Source organism: Ascaphus truei, chromosome 3 (genome assembly GCF_040206685.1).
Source record: "Ascaphus truei isolate aAscTru1 chromosome 3, aAscTru1.hap1, whole genome shotgun sequence".
Classification (NCBI taxonomy): domain Eukaryota; kingdom Metazoa; phylum Chordata; class Amphibia; order Anura; family Ascaphidae; genus Ascaphus; species Ascaphus truei.
In genome coordinates this window covers 79,994,546-80,011,475 of record NC_134485.1, presented here as the reverse complement: position 1 = coordinate 80,011,475, position 16,930 = coordinate 79,994,546, and the positions used below count along the sequence as shown (strand labels likewise).

The 16,930-nt window shown below is 41.7% G+C and overlaps 1 protein-coding gene across 6 annotated transcripts in view; it reads left to right on the top strand.

The window, feature by feature from the left end:
• LOC142491601 (tapasin-related protein-like) overlaps window positions 1–15,001 on the top strand; it is a 36,677-nt gene extending 21,676 nt beyond the window's left edge. For 2 of the 6 annotated variants that reach the window (XM_075594397.1, XM_075594401.1), the window contains 4 exons: window positions 75–170; window positions 5,438–5,454; window positions 9,769–9,814; window positions 12,646–15,001. In XM_075594397.1, coding sequence (XP_075450512.1) covers window positions 75–170; window positions 5,438–5,454; window positions 9,769–9,814; window positions 12,646–12,776 — 290 coding nt within the window. In that variant the 3' untranslated portion in view covers window positions 12,777–15,001. Of the gene's footprint in view, window positions 1–74; window positions 171–5,437; window positions 5,455–9,766; window positions 9,815–12,400 lie in introns of all 6 variants that reach the window. The other 4 variants (XR_012800438.1, XM_075594399.1, XM_075594398.1 and 1 more) reach the window with 4 other exon arrangements.
• Window positions 15,002–16,930: the final 1,929 nt, after the last annotated feature.

The window sequence follows — 16,930 nt, the reverse complement described above, 5'->3', positions numbered from 1 at the left end:
GTTTTATTTAAAACAAGAACATCACTTTGATACATTCCCAGTTGTTTTTTTTTTTTTTGTTTGTTTTTTGGCAGAATCCACAAAATGGAGCTATGGAGACTGGCTTCTGATAATGCTGATTGCGACTCTTTCCGTGTTACTTCTGTACATGTTTAAATATCTTCGGACAGGTACAGCAGCTATCTCTTGTTTTATTGCAAACGTTGAATTGGAAAATAATGTAAATTGAGATTATTTATGCCCAGCCTTTTTTTTCCTTCTGAGAGTACGAGACTTATTAGAAATGGTATTCATATATTCATAACATTTTACTGTATAATGTGGCTATAAAATGTTTTGAGGTCTATGAGAAGAGCAATGGCCTCTTGTATCATACTTCCCACAGTCTATACCAATGCTAATCCCCTCCTTGAGGACTACTGCCCAAACACATCAAGCTTTAGGAGTAAGTTTTGCATTTGCTGATACAGGTGAATGCACTTAGTTTGCTTTGGAAACTCCTCTGATTAACAGAAAAAAAATCAAACAAGCTAAGCTGTACCTTAGTAGAATTAAGGTTAAGTAATTCCTAGTAACTTTAGGAAATAAAAATGTTGACAAATCAAATTCTGGATTTGTAAAAATCTGAATCCATTTGGGGATACGTGGGAGAGAAATAGAGCCAGAGAGACCTATTTTATTAAAGTCTCAAGTTATGCCTTCAAAACTCCCTCCTAATAACATATGGAAAGACACCTGGGCTCCAAAAGGAACACACCTTAGATACTTGGGAGATATGCAAAGTATTTTTAAATTACTCACATCCTACATTTCCTAAAAGGATTTACAGAAGAACTATATTGACATGTCTAAGGCACCTTGTGAGGGATGGAATACTCGTGTCAGACCAACTGGATTAGAACTCACAGCATCTGCTACTCTGGGCAGCAGTTCTAGCAATGTGTGCTAAGACAGCGGTTGTGCAGCTTTGCTATCACAGCATAATTTTGTGCTTCTACTGCTCCCACCTGTATATAATCCTGCTATTAGCATATCTCACAGGTATCCCAGATGTGCTCCTTTGTGTGCATAAGGAACATTGAACTGGCAACCAGTAAAAGTGATCTACTTTTATAGGAAGCTGGTGGGAGGGGGCTACAGGTATGAGCAGTGAGAAGTAGAGCTCAAATGTATGGGGTAATTGTCACAATGTTACTACCCATCAGCTGCTTTTGCTCACACTGCTAAAGCTGCTGTTCAGAATAGTAGTGTGTGTGGGTTCTGATCCTTTTGGGCCTGACACCTGTACTCCTTTCCAGATAAGGTGCGTTAAACTTGTCAATATCATTCTTATGGAAATCCTTTTAGGAAGTGTGGGTTGTGAGTCATTTAAATATACTTTGCATATGTCCCAGGTATTTAGGGTGGGCTCCATTTGAGCCCAGGTGTCTCTCCATATGTTATTTGCACAGGTGCGCCGACAAGTATTCTAAAACGTGCCTTAAATTTGCCTTGGAAAATCTGGGGCTATCACCAACAAGATCCAGGTACATGCTGGGTACATGCTGCAACATTTCAGTGACATTTCTGCAGAGACTAATGGCCCATCGGATTAACACAGCAGGGGTCAGTTCAGTTTGAATGGGACTGCCAGGGACACCCGCTGTTAATCCAATGGAGGTAGTATAGGATATTCAGCGCTCGTGCTGCAGATGTATGGTATAGGAAAATCCCCTTGCTGCATGTGTGTGGAGCGTCTCCCTGAACAGCTCCCAAATCAAGGTGATCCCCCCTAAAAGGGAGGAGGCACCCAGAAAAACAAGAAGAAAAAGTGCACACAATGCGCACCAAGGATTAAAAAAGTCTCATTTATTAATAAATATTTTACTGAGGGGATCCAACCCCACCTCAGTAACAAGAGTCACACAGCTAGGTTCAGTTACAATAAACATGAACCCTAGGATACATATAATTACTCTACATCCATAGACAGCATAACACACAATAAAAAATTGAAGACAGAAATAAACAAATAAAACAGAACAATTAATCCTGTGTAGTGTATAGTAAAACAACCATTTTGGACTGTCTAGAGCTGGCAGGGGGAGACGGAAACTCACACTGAAGCCGAATGCGGGTCCACGGTGACCGTATGAAGATCCGGATCATGGCACCGCAGAGATGGAATCACTGCATGTGCTTCTTGCAGGCGCCGTCTCAGCCCGTCAGCAAACACGCGCAGGATGACCTGTCGTGACCTCTACGCGTTTCGCACTACGTGCTTCGTGAGGAGGTCCTGACGAAGCACGTAGTGCGAAACGCGTAGAGGTCACGACAGGTCATCCTGCGCGTGTTTGCTGATGGGCTGAGACGGCGCCTGCAAGAAGCACATGCGGTGATTCCATCTCTGCGGTGCCGTGATCCGGATCTTCATAAGGTCACCGTGGACCCGCATTCGGCTTCAGTGTGAGTTTCCGTCTCCCCCTGCCAGCTCTAGACAGTCCTAAATGGTTGTTTTACTATACACTACTCAGGATTAATTGTTCTGTTTTATTTGTTTATTTCTGTCTTCAATTTTTTATTGTGTGTTATGCTGTCTATGGATGTAGAGTAATTATATGTATCCTAGGATTCATGTTTATTGTAACTGCACCTAGCTGTGTGACTCTTGTTACTGAGGTGGGGTTGGATCCCCTCAGTAAAATATTTATTAATAAATTACACTTTTTTAATCCCTGGTGCGCATTGTGTGCCCTTTTTGTTCTTGTTAATCAAATGGGCCATTAGTCTGTCTGCAGAAATGTCACTGAAATGTACCCAGTATGTACCCAGCATGTATCTGGGTCTTGTTGGTGATTGCCCAAGATTTGTTTTAGAATACTCTTCGGCACTACAGTATTTGGAACTTGAGACTGTAATAAAAATAGGACTCTCTATTCTATGCCACATTTCAAGGATTCAGAATGCACAAAGTGAAAGAAATTTGCAAATCCACACCAGATTTTAATCTCTGCACAAATATTGCCCATCTCTGACTGACAGTACACTTTTGACTGTTTGAGCCTACCCCTCCCAGAAGTTTTTTCACACATATCTACTGTATTTCTTCCTGCAACTAGATTTCCTCTGTATATTTCAGTGAATAAATAATTAATCATATACTGTATATATTTAGGGGCCTCTGCTATAAGCGTTCATAAAAACAAATCGCCAGGCCATTTAATTTGCCTGTTTTTTGAGCGTTGCTATCACGGTATTCAGAAAGCCTCGATTACCTCTGATAGCAAAATTCCCAAAATGGGCGAGTAGCCGGTGACGTGAAGATCGCCTCTCTGAAAAGGCCTTAGGCTGCGGCCAGGGTGATGCACATTGCAGCAATGTGTGTGGCCAGTGTGAGCGAGTGCATGCTCAGCGCTTAGATGCTTGCCGAAGCAAGCAAAATTTAATTTGCCTCTCGCTGGCGCATCACGTGAGCGGTTTGCCCAATGAGGGCGAACCAGCTCTGTAACGCGCACCTAGCTGGCCACAAATCTTCCGGCCGAGCAGGGAGCGTGACGTCACAGCACATGAACGCCTGCGCACTCGCTCCCTGCCTGGCCGCAGCTTTACCCGGCGATTTCTTTCAGCTGCAGAGAGAGCTACACAGAGAGAGAGATCCGCCTCTCCTGCGCATATCTTGCCTGCGATCAAAATGTTTTCATATAAAATGTAATACTAGTCTGCGGGCCCTCGGGTGGTCCATGCGGGTGTCTGGAGGCCCTCTGGTGGTTCCCGCAGGTATCCAGTGGTCCTCATGTGGTCCCCGCTGGTGTCGTTAGTTAGGGTGGTCCCTGCAGGTGTCTGGGGGTCCTAAGGTGGTCCCTGTGGGTGTCTACAGGCCCCGTTATCGGGTGCAGGTATCTCCTATGCATTTTATTCCCACGGTCACGTGACACGGGACATTTAAATGCATAGTAGATACCAGCACCACATAACGGGGCCTGTATCTCAGGAAGCAGGGGTGCCCCGGACTTCAAATCAACGCGGTTCTGCTCCGGAGACCCCCTGCTCATCTACACTAGTATTACATGTTATATTAAAACAGCTGCTACCCACAATAAACATTAAAAACACGACAACATTAATACCCACTTGCTCTACCCCCACATGATTGATACCAGAGGCTGCGGGTGTCCGTTGGTCATCATGTGGTCCCTGCGGGTGTCGGGGGGGGTCCTCAAGTGGTCCCTGTGGGTGTCCAGGGGGCCTCGGTTGCCATAATTAGTGTAATTAGTTTATTAATTGAACTAATGACATGAGCGGGGACCACCTGAGGACCCCCGGACACCCACGGGGACCACCGAGGGCCTCCAGGCACCCGCAGGTACTACCTGAGGACCCCCAGTCACCCGCAGGGACCACCCGAGAGCCCTCAGACACCCGTGGGGACCACCCGAAAGCCCCCAGACACCCACAGGGACCACATTGGGACCCCCAGACACTCATGGGGACCACCTGAGGGCCCCCAAACGAATGCATTTTTATAGCATGGGATTTATGCCGGGGCTCTCCGGTGCTGATATTAATGGGTATCAGTTCCGGTGACTCCCGGCATCAATCCGATGCAGGAAAAATGCATTTTTTTCTTCTAAGTCCTCTCTCGCCGCGTCTCAGCAGGTTCTCCCCAGCCTCACGCCAACTTTTCCTGACATGAGGATTTTGGGAAAAACTCGCCATTCTCGAGCTGCGATAGGCCTCGATAACCTAATCGCGACTACTAGAATTGCACCAGTTTCAGATCCTGACGATAAGTGGCTTATCGCCGCTCACCCGGCGATTTTTTTATGACGACTGAAATTTTGGGCGATTCATGCCTTTATCGCCCACTTACCGAGGCTTTCTGAATAGCAGTAGGCATTTTAGCCGAAAAGTGCTCGATAAGTGGCTTATCGACACTTATAGCATAGGCTCCTTAGAGTTCATCAACTATATTTCTAATCATATTTTTGAAGTGACATGCTGTTCACTTTAAAAAACGCAGATGTATTTTTTGTTTTTTCAATTCAATATTTTTGATTTGTTGCTGCTTTTTTTGCTCTAGTTAACATTTTTTAATCCATTTAAGGGATTCTTCACCAACCACCAGCAGCAGTTTATTGCACTAGCAACATTCACATTAATAACACTAGCATTCTCACATGTGCAGTTGCTCTGTTTGTAAATGAAGCCCTGAATGCACGACCTTTTATGAGCGGTGTAGATAGATCCTCACTGAAAATCAAACTAACATACAAACCATTTTTTTGATAGCGATTCCAAAAGCATTGTAACCATTTTGCACATCTCTAAACCTAAATGTGAGAGAGTTTTCCAATTCTGAAGGATTCATGTGTCAAGCAATATTAATTATGGCAATCTGATTTCAGTTACAGAATTGCACATTTATACTTGCTTTTCTTTTCTTTATGTTGTCATTCAGTGAAAAGCTCCAGCAAGGTGAGTGATGTAAATTACCCCTTCTTTTGTTGCATCTATTGTGTGTGAATAGTGGGACTTAATGAAATAATTTGTGTTGATAGTATGGTGCCGTTTCACCTACACTGGGTTTGTACAAATTGTGTCTGTCATGAAATCAAGCAGCTTTTGAGAGAAACATGCATATATCCAAGTGTATGCCCAACATCAGGTTACACAGACAATTAAGTGGAAGACTTCGACCATTAAATCAGCCCACTCATTAGGAGAAATTTTGTTCCTAAGTCTAATAACAAAGGAGTAATTTAGTTGGCGCCCAACAAAAAGATGAAGCATTAGTTGGGAAGTATGGTTACGGGTAACAGGAGTTAACGTGGAGACAGATTTGGTAGAATATGTCCTTCCTCAAGAAAAATCCAAATTGAAAATGGACATGGAATGGACAGAATGATTTCAACAATTGATTATATTCTTATGATAAGAAACATGCAAGTGAAGACCGTGCTGTCCTTAAATGTTTGGGCAAAAGAAGTGATCATTGATTGATTCGCTGCAAATCGCATTTTAATGCAAAGTTCGAAAGAAGTAAAATGGTTTAAAAAGAAGACAAAAACAGTCAACATCCAGAACCTCTTAGTCAACAGCTAAAAGTTTCAACTAGAGATAAAAAAAAAGTGCTTGAGATGCATGGGGATACTTTAATAAATAATTATGAAAAACGTCTGCTGATTGCAGTTGAAGGTGCAAAATCGGAATCAATTACAAAAAACAAGATATGAAAAGAAGAAAAATGTAATTTACAGTACTGTGTAAGATGATCCACCAGTTCAGGGGTGCGCAAACTTTTTGAAGTGAAACTTCTTTGCTGGCACCTACAGAGTTTCGATAGGAAAAATCCCTTGTGTTGTAACAAAATTCCATAACAGAAGTGACGTCACTGCTGGCAGAAGAGGCCATCTGTGACGTCGGGTGAGGGAGAGGAAAGACTCTGACACTCGCACACATACACTGACTGACAGACACTTGCACACACTGACTGACACTCACACACTGACTGACAGATAAACATAGACTGCAGCAAGGGATTCTGGAAAATTACATGCAAATGAGCACACCGTGTCACCTTTTGCCTGAAAGACCATTGTTACATGGAGCCCATATAACAACAGCGAGCATTAGCTTATATGGGCTCCATGTAACAATGGTTTTTCAGGCAAAAGGTGACACAGTGTGCTCATTTGCATGTCATTTCCCAGAATTACTTGCTGCAGTGGAACCACTGTATGCTGGGTGATAATGGTGAAACTCAGGGTTGCAGACCTGCCTAAGACATGTGAATGTGCTCACAAGTGATCTTTTTATTTGATATATATATATATATATATATATGAGGAGTAAAGTATTCAGCAGTACAACTGAATGCGGGACAAAACCATGCCAGGACCCAAGATGCAAAACCCGCGCAATGCTCTACACAGCGGACACAATACAAATACCACACAGGAATCAGGAATACAAAATCAGAGGAAGGTTCACCTGTTCCTCCAGCAATGTCGTGTACCTCATCATGTGCATGAAATGCCCAGGGGGCTGCTACTACATAGGTGAGACAGGGCAGGGGCTAAACAAGAGAATGAACCTGCACCGCCACAGCATCACACGCGGAACAAGAGACAGTCCTGTTGGCGAACATTTCTCTGACTCTGGCCATAAGATGAACGATCTGAGGGTTGCCATACTCAAAGGTAATCTTAAAACACCGAAAGAGAGACGGTTGCATGAATACAAATTTATGCAACTGTTCGGGACACTTAGCAGTGGCCTAAACAGAGATCGAAATTTTATGAGTCATTACTGACACAAGTGAACTCTCTTCCCATGAGCGCTATAGGCCATGTCTGTACATACTGTGCTATATGTATGCACACACAGCTGTCTCTCACACATACTTATACTCCTTGTTTTTCTATCCCTATACACCAATAGGGACCAAATAGTATCCCCACACACTTTTAGTTATGCTACTAACTCTCACATTTCCACACCCACCCACACCATTTGTATCCGCTCCCACTCCACACACACCTTGTGTAAAGCACTGTATACACTGTGGGCTCTCCATTCATGTTAATTCACACTGATACACATACACACTCTTTCATCACTTGCTTTCAGGAACCTTTTGACACCTCCAGCCATAAAACACATCCACACCGGGGGAAGGACCAGCACAGACAACATTCCAATAGACACTGTTTATAGTATACAGTAGCTTATGCTTGCTTCATTCATTGTAAGATCGCCGGAAGAAGAGATCAGTGTATCTCAAAAGCTCGCACAAATAAAAGCATTTCGTTAGCCACAGAACGGTATCATCTATTTATTTTTTGATTATTGAAGCTCGGCTAACACGGTACTGATACCTCTACATATATATATATATCTATATATATATATATATATATATATATAGATAGATAGATAGATAGATAGATATATATATATATATATATATATATATATATATATATACACACACACACACACATATACACACATATATATATATATACACACATACACATGTATATATATATATATATATATATATATATATACATACAGCTCAACCCCGTTATAGCTATAACGCGGATCCGCTTATAACGCGGTTTGAGCGTGGACCCTGAATTTTAAAAAAAGGGGGTTTTTTGCACACACACTGCACGCACTCACTGCACACACTCACTGCACACTGCATACATTCACAGCACACTGCACACACTCACAGCACACTGCACACAGCATACACTCACAGCACACTGCACACACTGACACACAGTCAAATACACACACACACACACACACACACACACACAGAGACACACTGTCTCTTTAAGGGAGCTTGCTCTCGTAAGACGGAAGCAGAAGCAGGAAGCAGAGACAGGGAGAAGAGCTGCTAGATGCCGGGTAAGTGCTGTTGCTGCTGCCCCACCGGGTCTGGGAACGCTGGGAGAGTTCTCAGCTTTCCCCCTCCGGCGGACACGGTACCACCACAAAAAGGTGGTCTCGGGTGGCCCCCGAGGACCGCGCTATAACGGGTTAAGCTGTATATATATATACTTTTTATTTTAACCAGTAATATCTGGAGTGAAGAAAATAATGACTCCTAATGTCTATGTAACTACAGTAGGCAAAGTTGGAGTTAAATTGATGCTAACAATATGTTTTAATTAACAATAACTTATAAATACACTTGGTTTGCTTATGTGTGTCATCAGCTTGTAGCTTGAGACTTGTTTATAATTAGAGAGATGTTAAGTGATGTACTCAATTTAAAAGCAGCAAAACATGTGAAATCATACTTTAAAAAAAAAAAAAATCAGTTCTGTAATATTAGATAATAGTGACTTTTTTTGTTTTTACTCAACTCTTAATGCCATTTGTAATGAGTTTTAAAGTATCCTTTGATTTGATTTCTATACTAGGTTTTACCTCCCCAGTAGTGCAATATCTTTGCAATATTTTCCTGTTTGGGATAATCTTTTGACAATATCCCCAGCAGTTTGGGCTGTAAACTGTAACAATAGATCATGTTACCTTAGGCTGCGCTTATAGTGCCGGCGACCCCTCCCAATGACTCGGCATCAAATGACGTCGTGGGTCATGTGACGTCACGCCTCCCCCGGCATTTAATTTAAATACAGTGGGGAAGAGCGCGGGGCCTCTGTAACCGCCCGCGCCCCCAGTACAAATTCTCTGCCCCCTTGGTGGGCATGCCCCCCCAGTTTGCGCACCGCTGGCCCACACAAGCCCCACAATAGGTCAGGTTTTCAGGACATCCCAGATTCAGTACAGACACACCCCCCCCTCTCTCTCTCTCTGAAAATTTCAATAAAAAATTATGTAATCCATTAGGTAATCTTGTTTTGGTTAATTTATTTCAGTTCTGTTGTGTTCCCCAAGTATATAATTAATAGATGTTTGTGGGTTTGGGAGGAGAGGAGGTATGATTCCATGTCTGGCCCCTCTCCTGCCAAATATCCTTATCGATGTTGATGTTTACCTACAAACGTGGAACTCCAATGTGATAATATTTTGATTTCCCCCTGTCTTTCTTTGTTCGGTACCCCAATATGAAAATCTTAATAAAAAATTTGTGATAAAAAAATAAATAAGTTTGAAAAAAACAAAAACGGATAAGCACTTACAGAAGTGGCTTGCAGACAATTTAACATAATAGGGCATACGAGGAAATAACTTTTTAAAAGCTATAAAGATGTTTGGAAAAGTTATTATTTTGTTGCACTTATGTGTTTTTCCTGTTTATATTTAGAGGAAGCCATACTAAGAAGTGCTTGTGGCAGAACAGTTTCCATCCCAGGTAAGAGGCACCAGGAGGATCCTATAACATTATCCTAATATATATTGTAATAGGCTGGTTGTTCTTTATGAATTTCCCTATCTGCAGCAGAATCTATATGGGGGACCATCAGATGGTTAACATTACGACAACGTGATGTTTTTAGCACAACATTTTGAATCACTTTGTGGCAGCATAGGATTCAAGCCGCTGTCCCACTTAGGCAGTTCAAAAATATAATAAAAAATTAAAACGCATGTCACTCCACTGGTCTTATACTATTATATTTTTTCACTCAAGACCAGTGACGTGCCATGCTTTTTTTTTAATCTTTAATTGGATTTACAAACCCTCCCTGCATGTTGTTTCATCTTTATGTGCACCTGTGGCAGTTTCTTCATTACCGTGAGTGCTCGGTCCCATGGAGATTAGTTTAAAAATATACAAATTGTCTTTACTTTACCCTCTCACCCTAATGACAACTTAATTGTCACAACTTCTAGTTAATGCTTAATTTCAGATAATTATTGATGTCAAATCTTTTTTGTTCAAGGACTATTAAATATTGATGCCACTGTGCATTTTTCAGTGTGGAATTCCTAAGATCCCATACATACAGTACAGTCATTTAGGTACGATCTCTTTCCTTCGAACCCCTGACAAAAGCAATACACTTACTTTTTATATCGTTTGTCATTGTGCTTTTAGGAGTCAGCTTTATGGGTTTAAATTTAAAATGTATGAAACTTATAGTGCTCTATGAAAGAAACACTGAAGGTGCTACTTGCCCAAGTGCTTTAACTGTATTGCAAATCCAACAAATGTTTAAAAAGACAGTTTTAATGACAACTTAAACATCTTTAAGATGTAGACTCAGTGTACTGTGAGTGGTGATATCTATTAGTGGACCAACAGAGTTTTTAGTAGATGAAGTTATAGTGTACAAAGCTTTTGAAACTTTAGACGTTTCTTCTTCAAGTGAACGAGGTTTTGAAAGGTCTGTGAACTATAACATCTATAAAAAAAACTATAATGTTTATCCACTAAAGGTAACACAACCTACAGATGTAGTGAGCCTTACCGTCTCCAGCACCGAGGAAAGCTGCATGAGCGTGACCATCAGCTGCCCCGGAGGATTATCGCTATGGGGGGTCCAATGCGGAATCATAGACCCACCGCGCAGTGATGTCACAGCAGCACTATGTCCGGAATCGTGGCTTTTTGCTTTTTCAGAGATAGCTTGTCCAGGGTAGGAAGGGAGTGAAGATATCAGGGATACACCAAAAAAATAAGAAACATATAATAGTGCAGTAAATCAAAACAATCTGGATAGAGCAGAAACTTGGCTCCGTAGCAATGCCTACTTACAGCAGGTCAGAATAAAAACCGCATTTGTCTACACAACCGGTAGAAGTGGGTCAGGATCTTCCGTGATAACAGTAGTTTTCAGCAGGGAATGTGATCAGATCAGCTCTCCGACAGGAGGTATTGTAGGATGAGTGTCATGCAAAACAAGGGCAGACCATGGTACAGATCGCAATAAAATTTATAGTTAAAAGCAACAATAAACATAGGAATCGTACTCACAATAAGTACATAATTCATGTACACGTAAGGTTTTAGCTTGAGGCAGTGGAGTGGCGGACCCGTGTGGAACAGCTAACAGCTACTCTTCTCCGTGACTCGCATCAGACCGGATGGTAGATGGCGTCTGACGTCACATCCGTTGTGGGAGTGAAGACGTCCGGTCGAGGAGCTTTGGAGACGAGCAGTAGGGGAACACGACAGCTCCGGAGCCTTCAGTTCAAGGGCAGCTGCTGAGGAAGCTGTCATTGACAGCGAAACGCGTAGAGCCATTCACAGTTGCTGCAGCTGCCCTTGAACTGAAGGCTCCCGAGCTGCCGTGTTCCCCTACTGCTCGTCTCCAAAGCTCCTCGACCGGACGTCTTCACTCCCACAACGGATGTGACGTCAGACGCCATCTACCATCCGGTCTGATGCGAGTCACGGAGAAGAGTAGCTGTTAGCTGTTCCACACGGGTCCGGCACTCCACTGCCTCAAGCTAAAACCTTACGTGTACATGAATTATGTACTTATTTTGAGTACGATTCCTATGTTTATTGTTGCTTTTAACTATAAATTTTATTGCGATCTGTACCATGGTCTGCCCTTGTTTTGCATGACACTCATCCTACAATACCTCCTGTCGGAGAGCTGATCTGATCACATTCCCTGCTGAAAACTACTGTTATCACGGAAGATCCTGACCCACTTCTACCGGTTGTGTAAGCAAATGCGGTTTTTATTCTGACCTGCTGTAAGTAGGCATTGCTACAGAGCCAAGATTCTGCTCTATCCAGATTGTTTTGATTTACTGCACTATTATGTTTCTTATTTTTTTGGTGTATCCCTGATATCTTCGCTCCCTTCCCACCCTGGACAAGCTATCTCTGAAAGGAATCCGTACACATTCCTTGAAGGTTGAGAAATTTATTAGAGATCACCTTTACACATAGTAATTAAGTATATGCACTATTACTCACAGATTGGGTGTGTTTAGCGCCGTTTTCAAATCACGTTAAGTTAACTTGTTTTTGCTTTTTCAGCCATGGCTTTGGTGACAGCGAGTTGTGCTACATCTGTGCATCAAATCCACTTTTCTCCAGCACTAATACGGCTAATAGAACTTTGAACTACACTTGTACGGTGTCAAAATATTAGGCACATGAAGTATTTGCAGCAGAATTCTTTTACTGTGAATGTAAAGGTGGGATTATTTATTTCATTAAAACATGTTAAATAATCTAGTGCTCCTACATGCAGGGCCATTAATATATCTCTCATGTATCAGAATTACAGCTGTCCACACTGAAACGTTTAATGCTGTGTTTCAAAAGAATCAGACTTCATGGTGGAGAAAAAAAAAAACAAGTATTGATGTACTGGCCCACCCATCATGGAAACTCTTTAATACTAAAGTGACAAGTTATCTCAACTCCGTGCAAGTGAAAGGAAGATGAAGACAATTTTCTTCCCAAATCTTATCATTGGCCAGTTTGAGTATGGAGCGGTAGTGCAGAAATAGAAAATGATTTGAGGAAAAAAAACAGGACTATTGCCAGAGCATGTAGAGTTAGCCACTACTGGACTTCAGCCCTACGCACAAAGCACAGGTTGCTGGGAGGTAGAGATGGGCGAAACTATCCAAAAATACAGTTGCAAAATTGTTGCCGTTTTTCCCCCCCAATTTCACTTCCTTACGAGACATTTTGTTAAGCCTCGAAGGGCTAACATTTTGCAAAATTAGTCTTAGATTTTGCAATTTTAAAGCTTCCAATGAAATATCGCTAAACAGTGATCAAACCATGGTGTGTGCCTTGTTACGTCTTAACCAAATATGGTGATTTGAGAGAATTTCACAAATTATCATGTCACGTACAACACCCAGCTAGCACGCGGCCTGCATACGGGACAAGGGTTAATACTGACGCTCACAAGCGCTCCCACTTTTCACTTCCCCAAAGGTCCGTGAAATTAGTTATATCTCTCCTCAATCCCTCCCAATATACCACCGCCACGAAGTGAGCACGTAACTTAGATATGCAACCAGGGTTAATACACATGGATACTCTAGCCACCCCACCTTTCTCCCCGCAAGGAACCGAGTGAGTTAATATTAACCCCTATTCAATTGCAAATCATAACTATGCACTGCCACCACCTTAGGTATGCAAATATGATAAAAAATTGTCAGATTAATATTTGCCATGGCCCCAGGTCCCTGTTTATTATAAGAAAAACTATGCACTTTAACACACCAAAATCAGTTGTAGCTAAATGTGACCGAATCGTAATTTCTCTCCCCAGAGCGTGCAATCAGTTCATTCAGAGCCCAAAGCATTACTTATTAAATGTTTTAATATATATATATATATATATATATATATAAAAATACAGTGCTTAGATTACAGAAAATGTATTACAAAGAACATACAGTTACAATAAAAGGCAGAACAGCTTCTTAAAATAAAAAGGAAAAACAGAAAATTCTATACTTTACCAAATGCTATGGAGTTTCCCCAGAGAGGCGCTGGTTCAGAACAAGAGGTCTCCCATGCTTTGCCCAAAGCACGTCTCTGGTGAGATCTGATTTTTTAAATCTTTTTCCCTGACTATGTCTATAAAACCTGATAAAAACAGTTGACACCTTGAGTGGGCCATCCAGGGTGGACCCCCGGCCCAAATAAATCCCTTTGAAGTTCAGAATAGACCAATAAACCGTCCTGTCTGGTTTCAAGCCCTGCATTTTGTATTTTTCTAAAACAAGTGTAGCTCATTAACCCCTCAGGCCTCAAATGTATTACCTTCATAATATCTCATGATATTATCGTGACATACAGTAGCAGATCAAGTGACTTTGCGCTGCAAATTGACTTAATGCATGTGTAGTCTTAGTAGGCTGCAAAATGTTTCACCAGTTAAAAAAGGGAAAACTTTGTAATTTGTTAATTCCTCCAAACGTTTAGCACATCTCTATTGGGAGTTGCAAGTACTGTATATTGACTTATTTGTTTACTTTTTGATTGTTGTTTTTTTTTTGCATTATAGAGGAGACATTGCATCTCAGAACAAATTGCTTGTTTGTTCAATACTATAGCACTAACAATCTGTCCTTTTGAGCCAAGCATCTATCCCCTTGTCTTGCTTGTGTAGCCTTGCCCCTGGCCGCTACTTCTTTTCCCTGGGCCTTTCCAGAGTAAGTCCTGTTAGATGCAGGCAGTGGAGGGGTTAATAACTTCTTTGAGGCCCTGTGTGTTTTGCAGACTTGGATACATTCAAGGTATCCAAGGATGGGCCTTAGCAACAACCCTGAAAGTGTCAGTCTGAGAGAAGGGTACTGATTGGTTCATCTGTAGTGTATGTGATAACCAATCAGTATTCAACTTGTTCTGTTATGGGGCAGGATTACAGCCATCCACCTCAGGCTACAAATATGGGAACTTTCAAAAAGTCTGTGTCCCTGTCTCTCTGAGAGTCTGAGGGGTACTGTCTCTCTTCCCTCTTTGGAGAGACCACCATCAGCCCTCCACCTCAGAAGGAGGTGGAGGAGGGGTCCAACCAGCAAAGAAGGGTAGGATCAATATGGAGGACTGTAACCTGCTCTATTCTTTGAGATCTGCATGCAATAAAATCCATGAAAAGACAAAGGAATGTGATTCACTGTCTTATGCTGAAAGGAGAAGGTGTCAGAATGGGCCATCCCCTGGTCAACACAGAGGATTCATATTGACTGGAGGCGCCGCACTGAGGAAGATCAAGGTAATCTGTGACCCTGTCCTGTTTCTCCCCACAACATTGCGGAGTACTCAGCCCTCCCGTTTGCCAACAGGTACACAGCACAACACCTAGTGAAGTAGCTAGAAGAGCATACCCACCCCAATCTCACTTTGGGTAAAAGAGCTACACTTGTATTTAAAAAAGGAATGTTTAAATCATATTTTTACCAGAAAAGAGGGTAAGGTGCAATCCCTCTTGAATGTTGAATAAAACAACATTGAGATAACAACTGAAGAATGTAATTGACTGAGAAATGTAACTATTCTTAAATCAAAGATTTTACTATAGGGCTTTTTTGGGGGAAATGTTTTAATTTTCAGGTCAGACTCTGAATATGTAACGAAACAACTGTTCTTGCCTGGGCAAGAGAAAGAACCCCTATGAACAAGCACTCATATAGTGATAAAAATGGGTAGTTAAAAGTGACCTTTATTGTGTATAAGGGTAAAGTAAGTGTAGGGAAACACACAACACAATTAAAAAAGTATTAAACAGAATACCACCATTGATATACCATTGACTGACACTATTTTCTGCAATATAGATACCACACTGAGGCGCCATTCACGTTTTGAGTTTATACCATCTCTCAGGTGCCAGTCACTTGGAAGTTCCTTCAACCACTACCGCTATCAGTTCACTTAGAATGACTGGGTGGTATTCTGTTTAATTCTGTTTAATACTTTTTTAATTGTGTTGTGTGTTTCCCTACACTTACTTTACCCTTATACACAATAAAGGTCACTTTTAACTACCCATTTTTATCACTATATGAGTGCTTGTTCATAGGGGTTCTTTCTCTTGCCCAGGCAAGAACAGTTGTTTCGTTACAAATCCTTTCACCCCTGGCACCGATCCACGGACAGTAGCTTGAGCCTTCCCTTCTCTCCCTCCCCTACTCCCTAATACCAGACTCTGAATATGTCAGTGCTTGTCAATCACGTTTCCCTTACACCTAGCCCACCCTGCCTCTGCAAAATAGCCAATAACGATATATACAGTAGGGTGATGGTGGAGAAGGGGTCTTTAGAAAATCATTAAAAAATTCCTCTTGGTGCATGATTTCTATTAAAAAAAAAAAAAGAAATCAACCGCCCACATTTAGGACCATATCTACAGAGCAGTTTTCTGCCACAAAGCACTTTCTGGCTCTGGAAGTCAATGGGCTATAAGGGGTCTTCCAGTGCCCTATGGCAGAAGTTTACTTGGTATATATGGGTCTCAATCCATTATATAACTCACTGCCTTTAGCTTCATTTGGTCTTTGGAGGGACTGCATCTTTAAAAAATAAAATAAAAATTAGTCTGTTGGTTTGTGTGTCCTGGAATATGATTTGTGAGATTGGGATAAAGTTACTAAAGTATAGGAGGCAGAGTCATTTCGCAAACGTTCAGATCTTCAGAAAATTCACAAAAATGTTTACATTTAAGGCCAAACAATTTGTTGCATTTCAACAAAACTTTGAAGCCTAAGAGTTCTCTCTCTCTTCCTCTCCCACATCCATATTTCTAAATGGGCAAATGTTCTTCGAACCTGGCCAACTTCGCACATTTTGTGAAAACAAAGTGCACATTTTGCTCGATTCGCAAACTTCATAAGGGCTACTGTAGTACATAAGGGCTACTGTATAAGGTAATGGGGCCTATTCCTGTATCAGCGAGAAGTGCATATCCATGCGGAAAGAGCCCTTCTCCCTCTGATATGCAGATCGTCGTATTCTAAAGCCCTTGCTGCTTGTCCAAACTGTGGGAGAAAGGCTTGTTTAGAAGTGATTTCATTCTGGCTCTGCAAATCCATG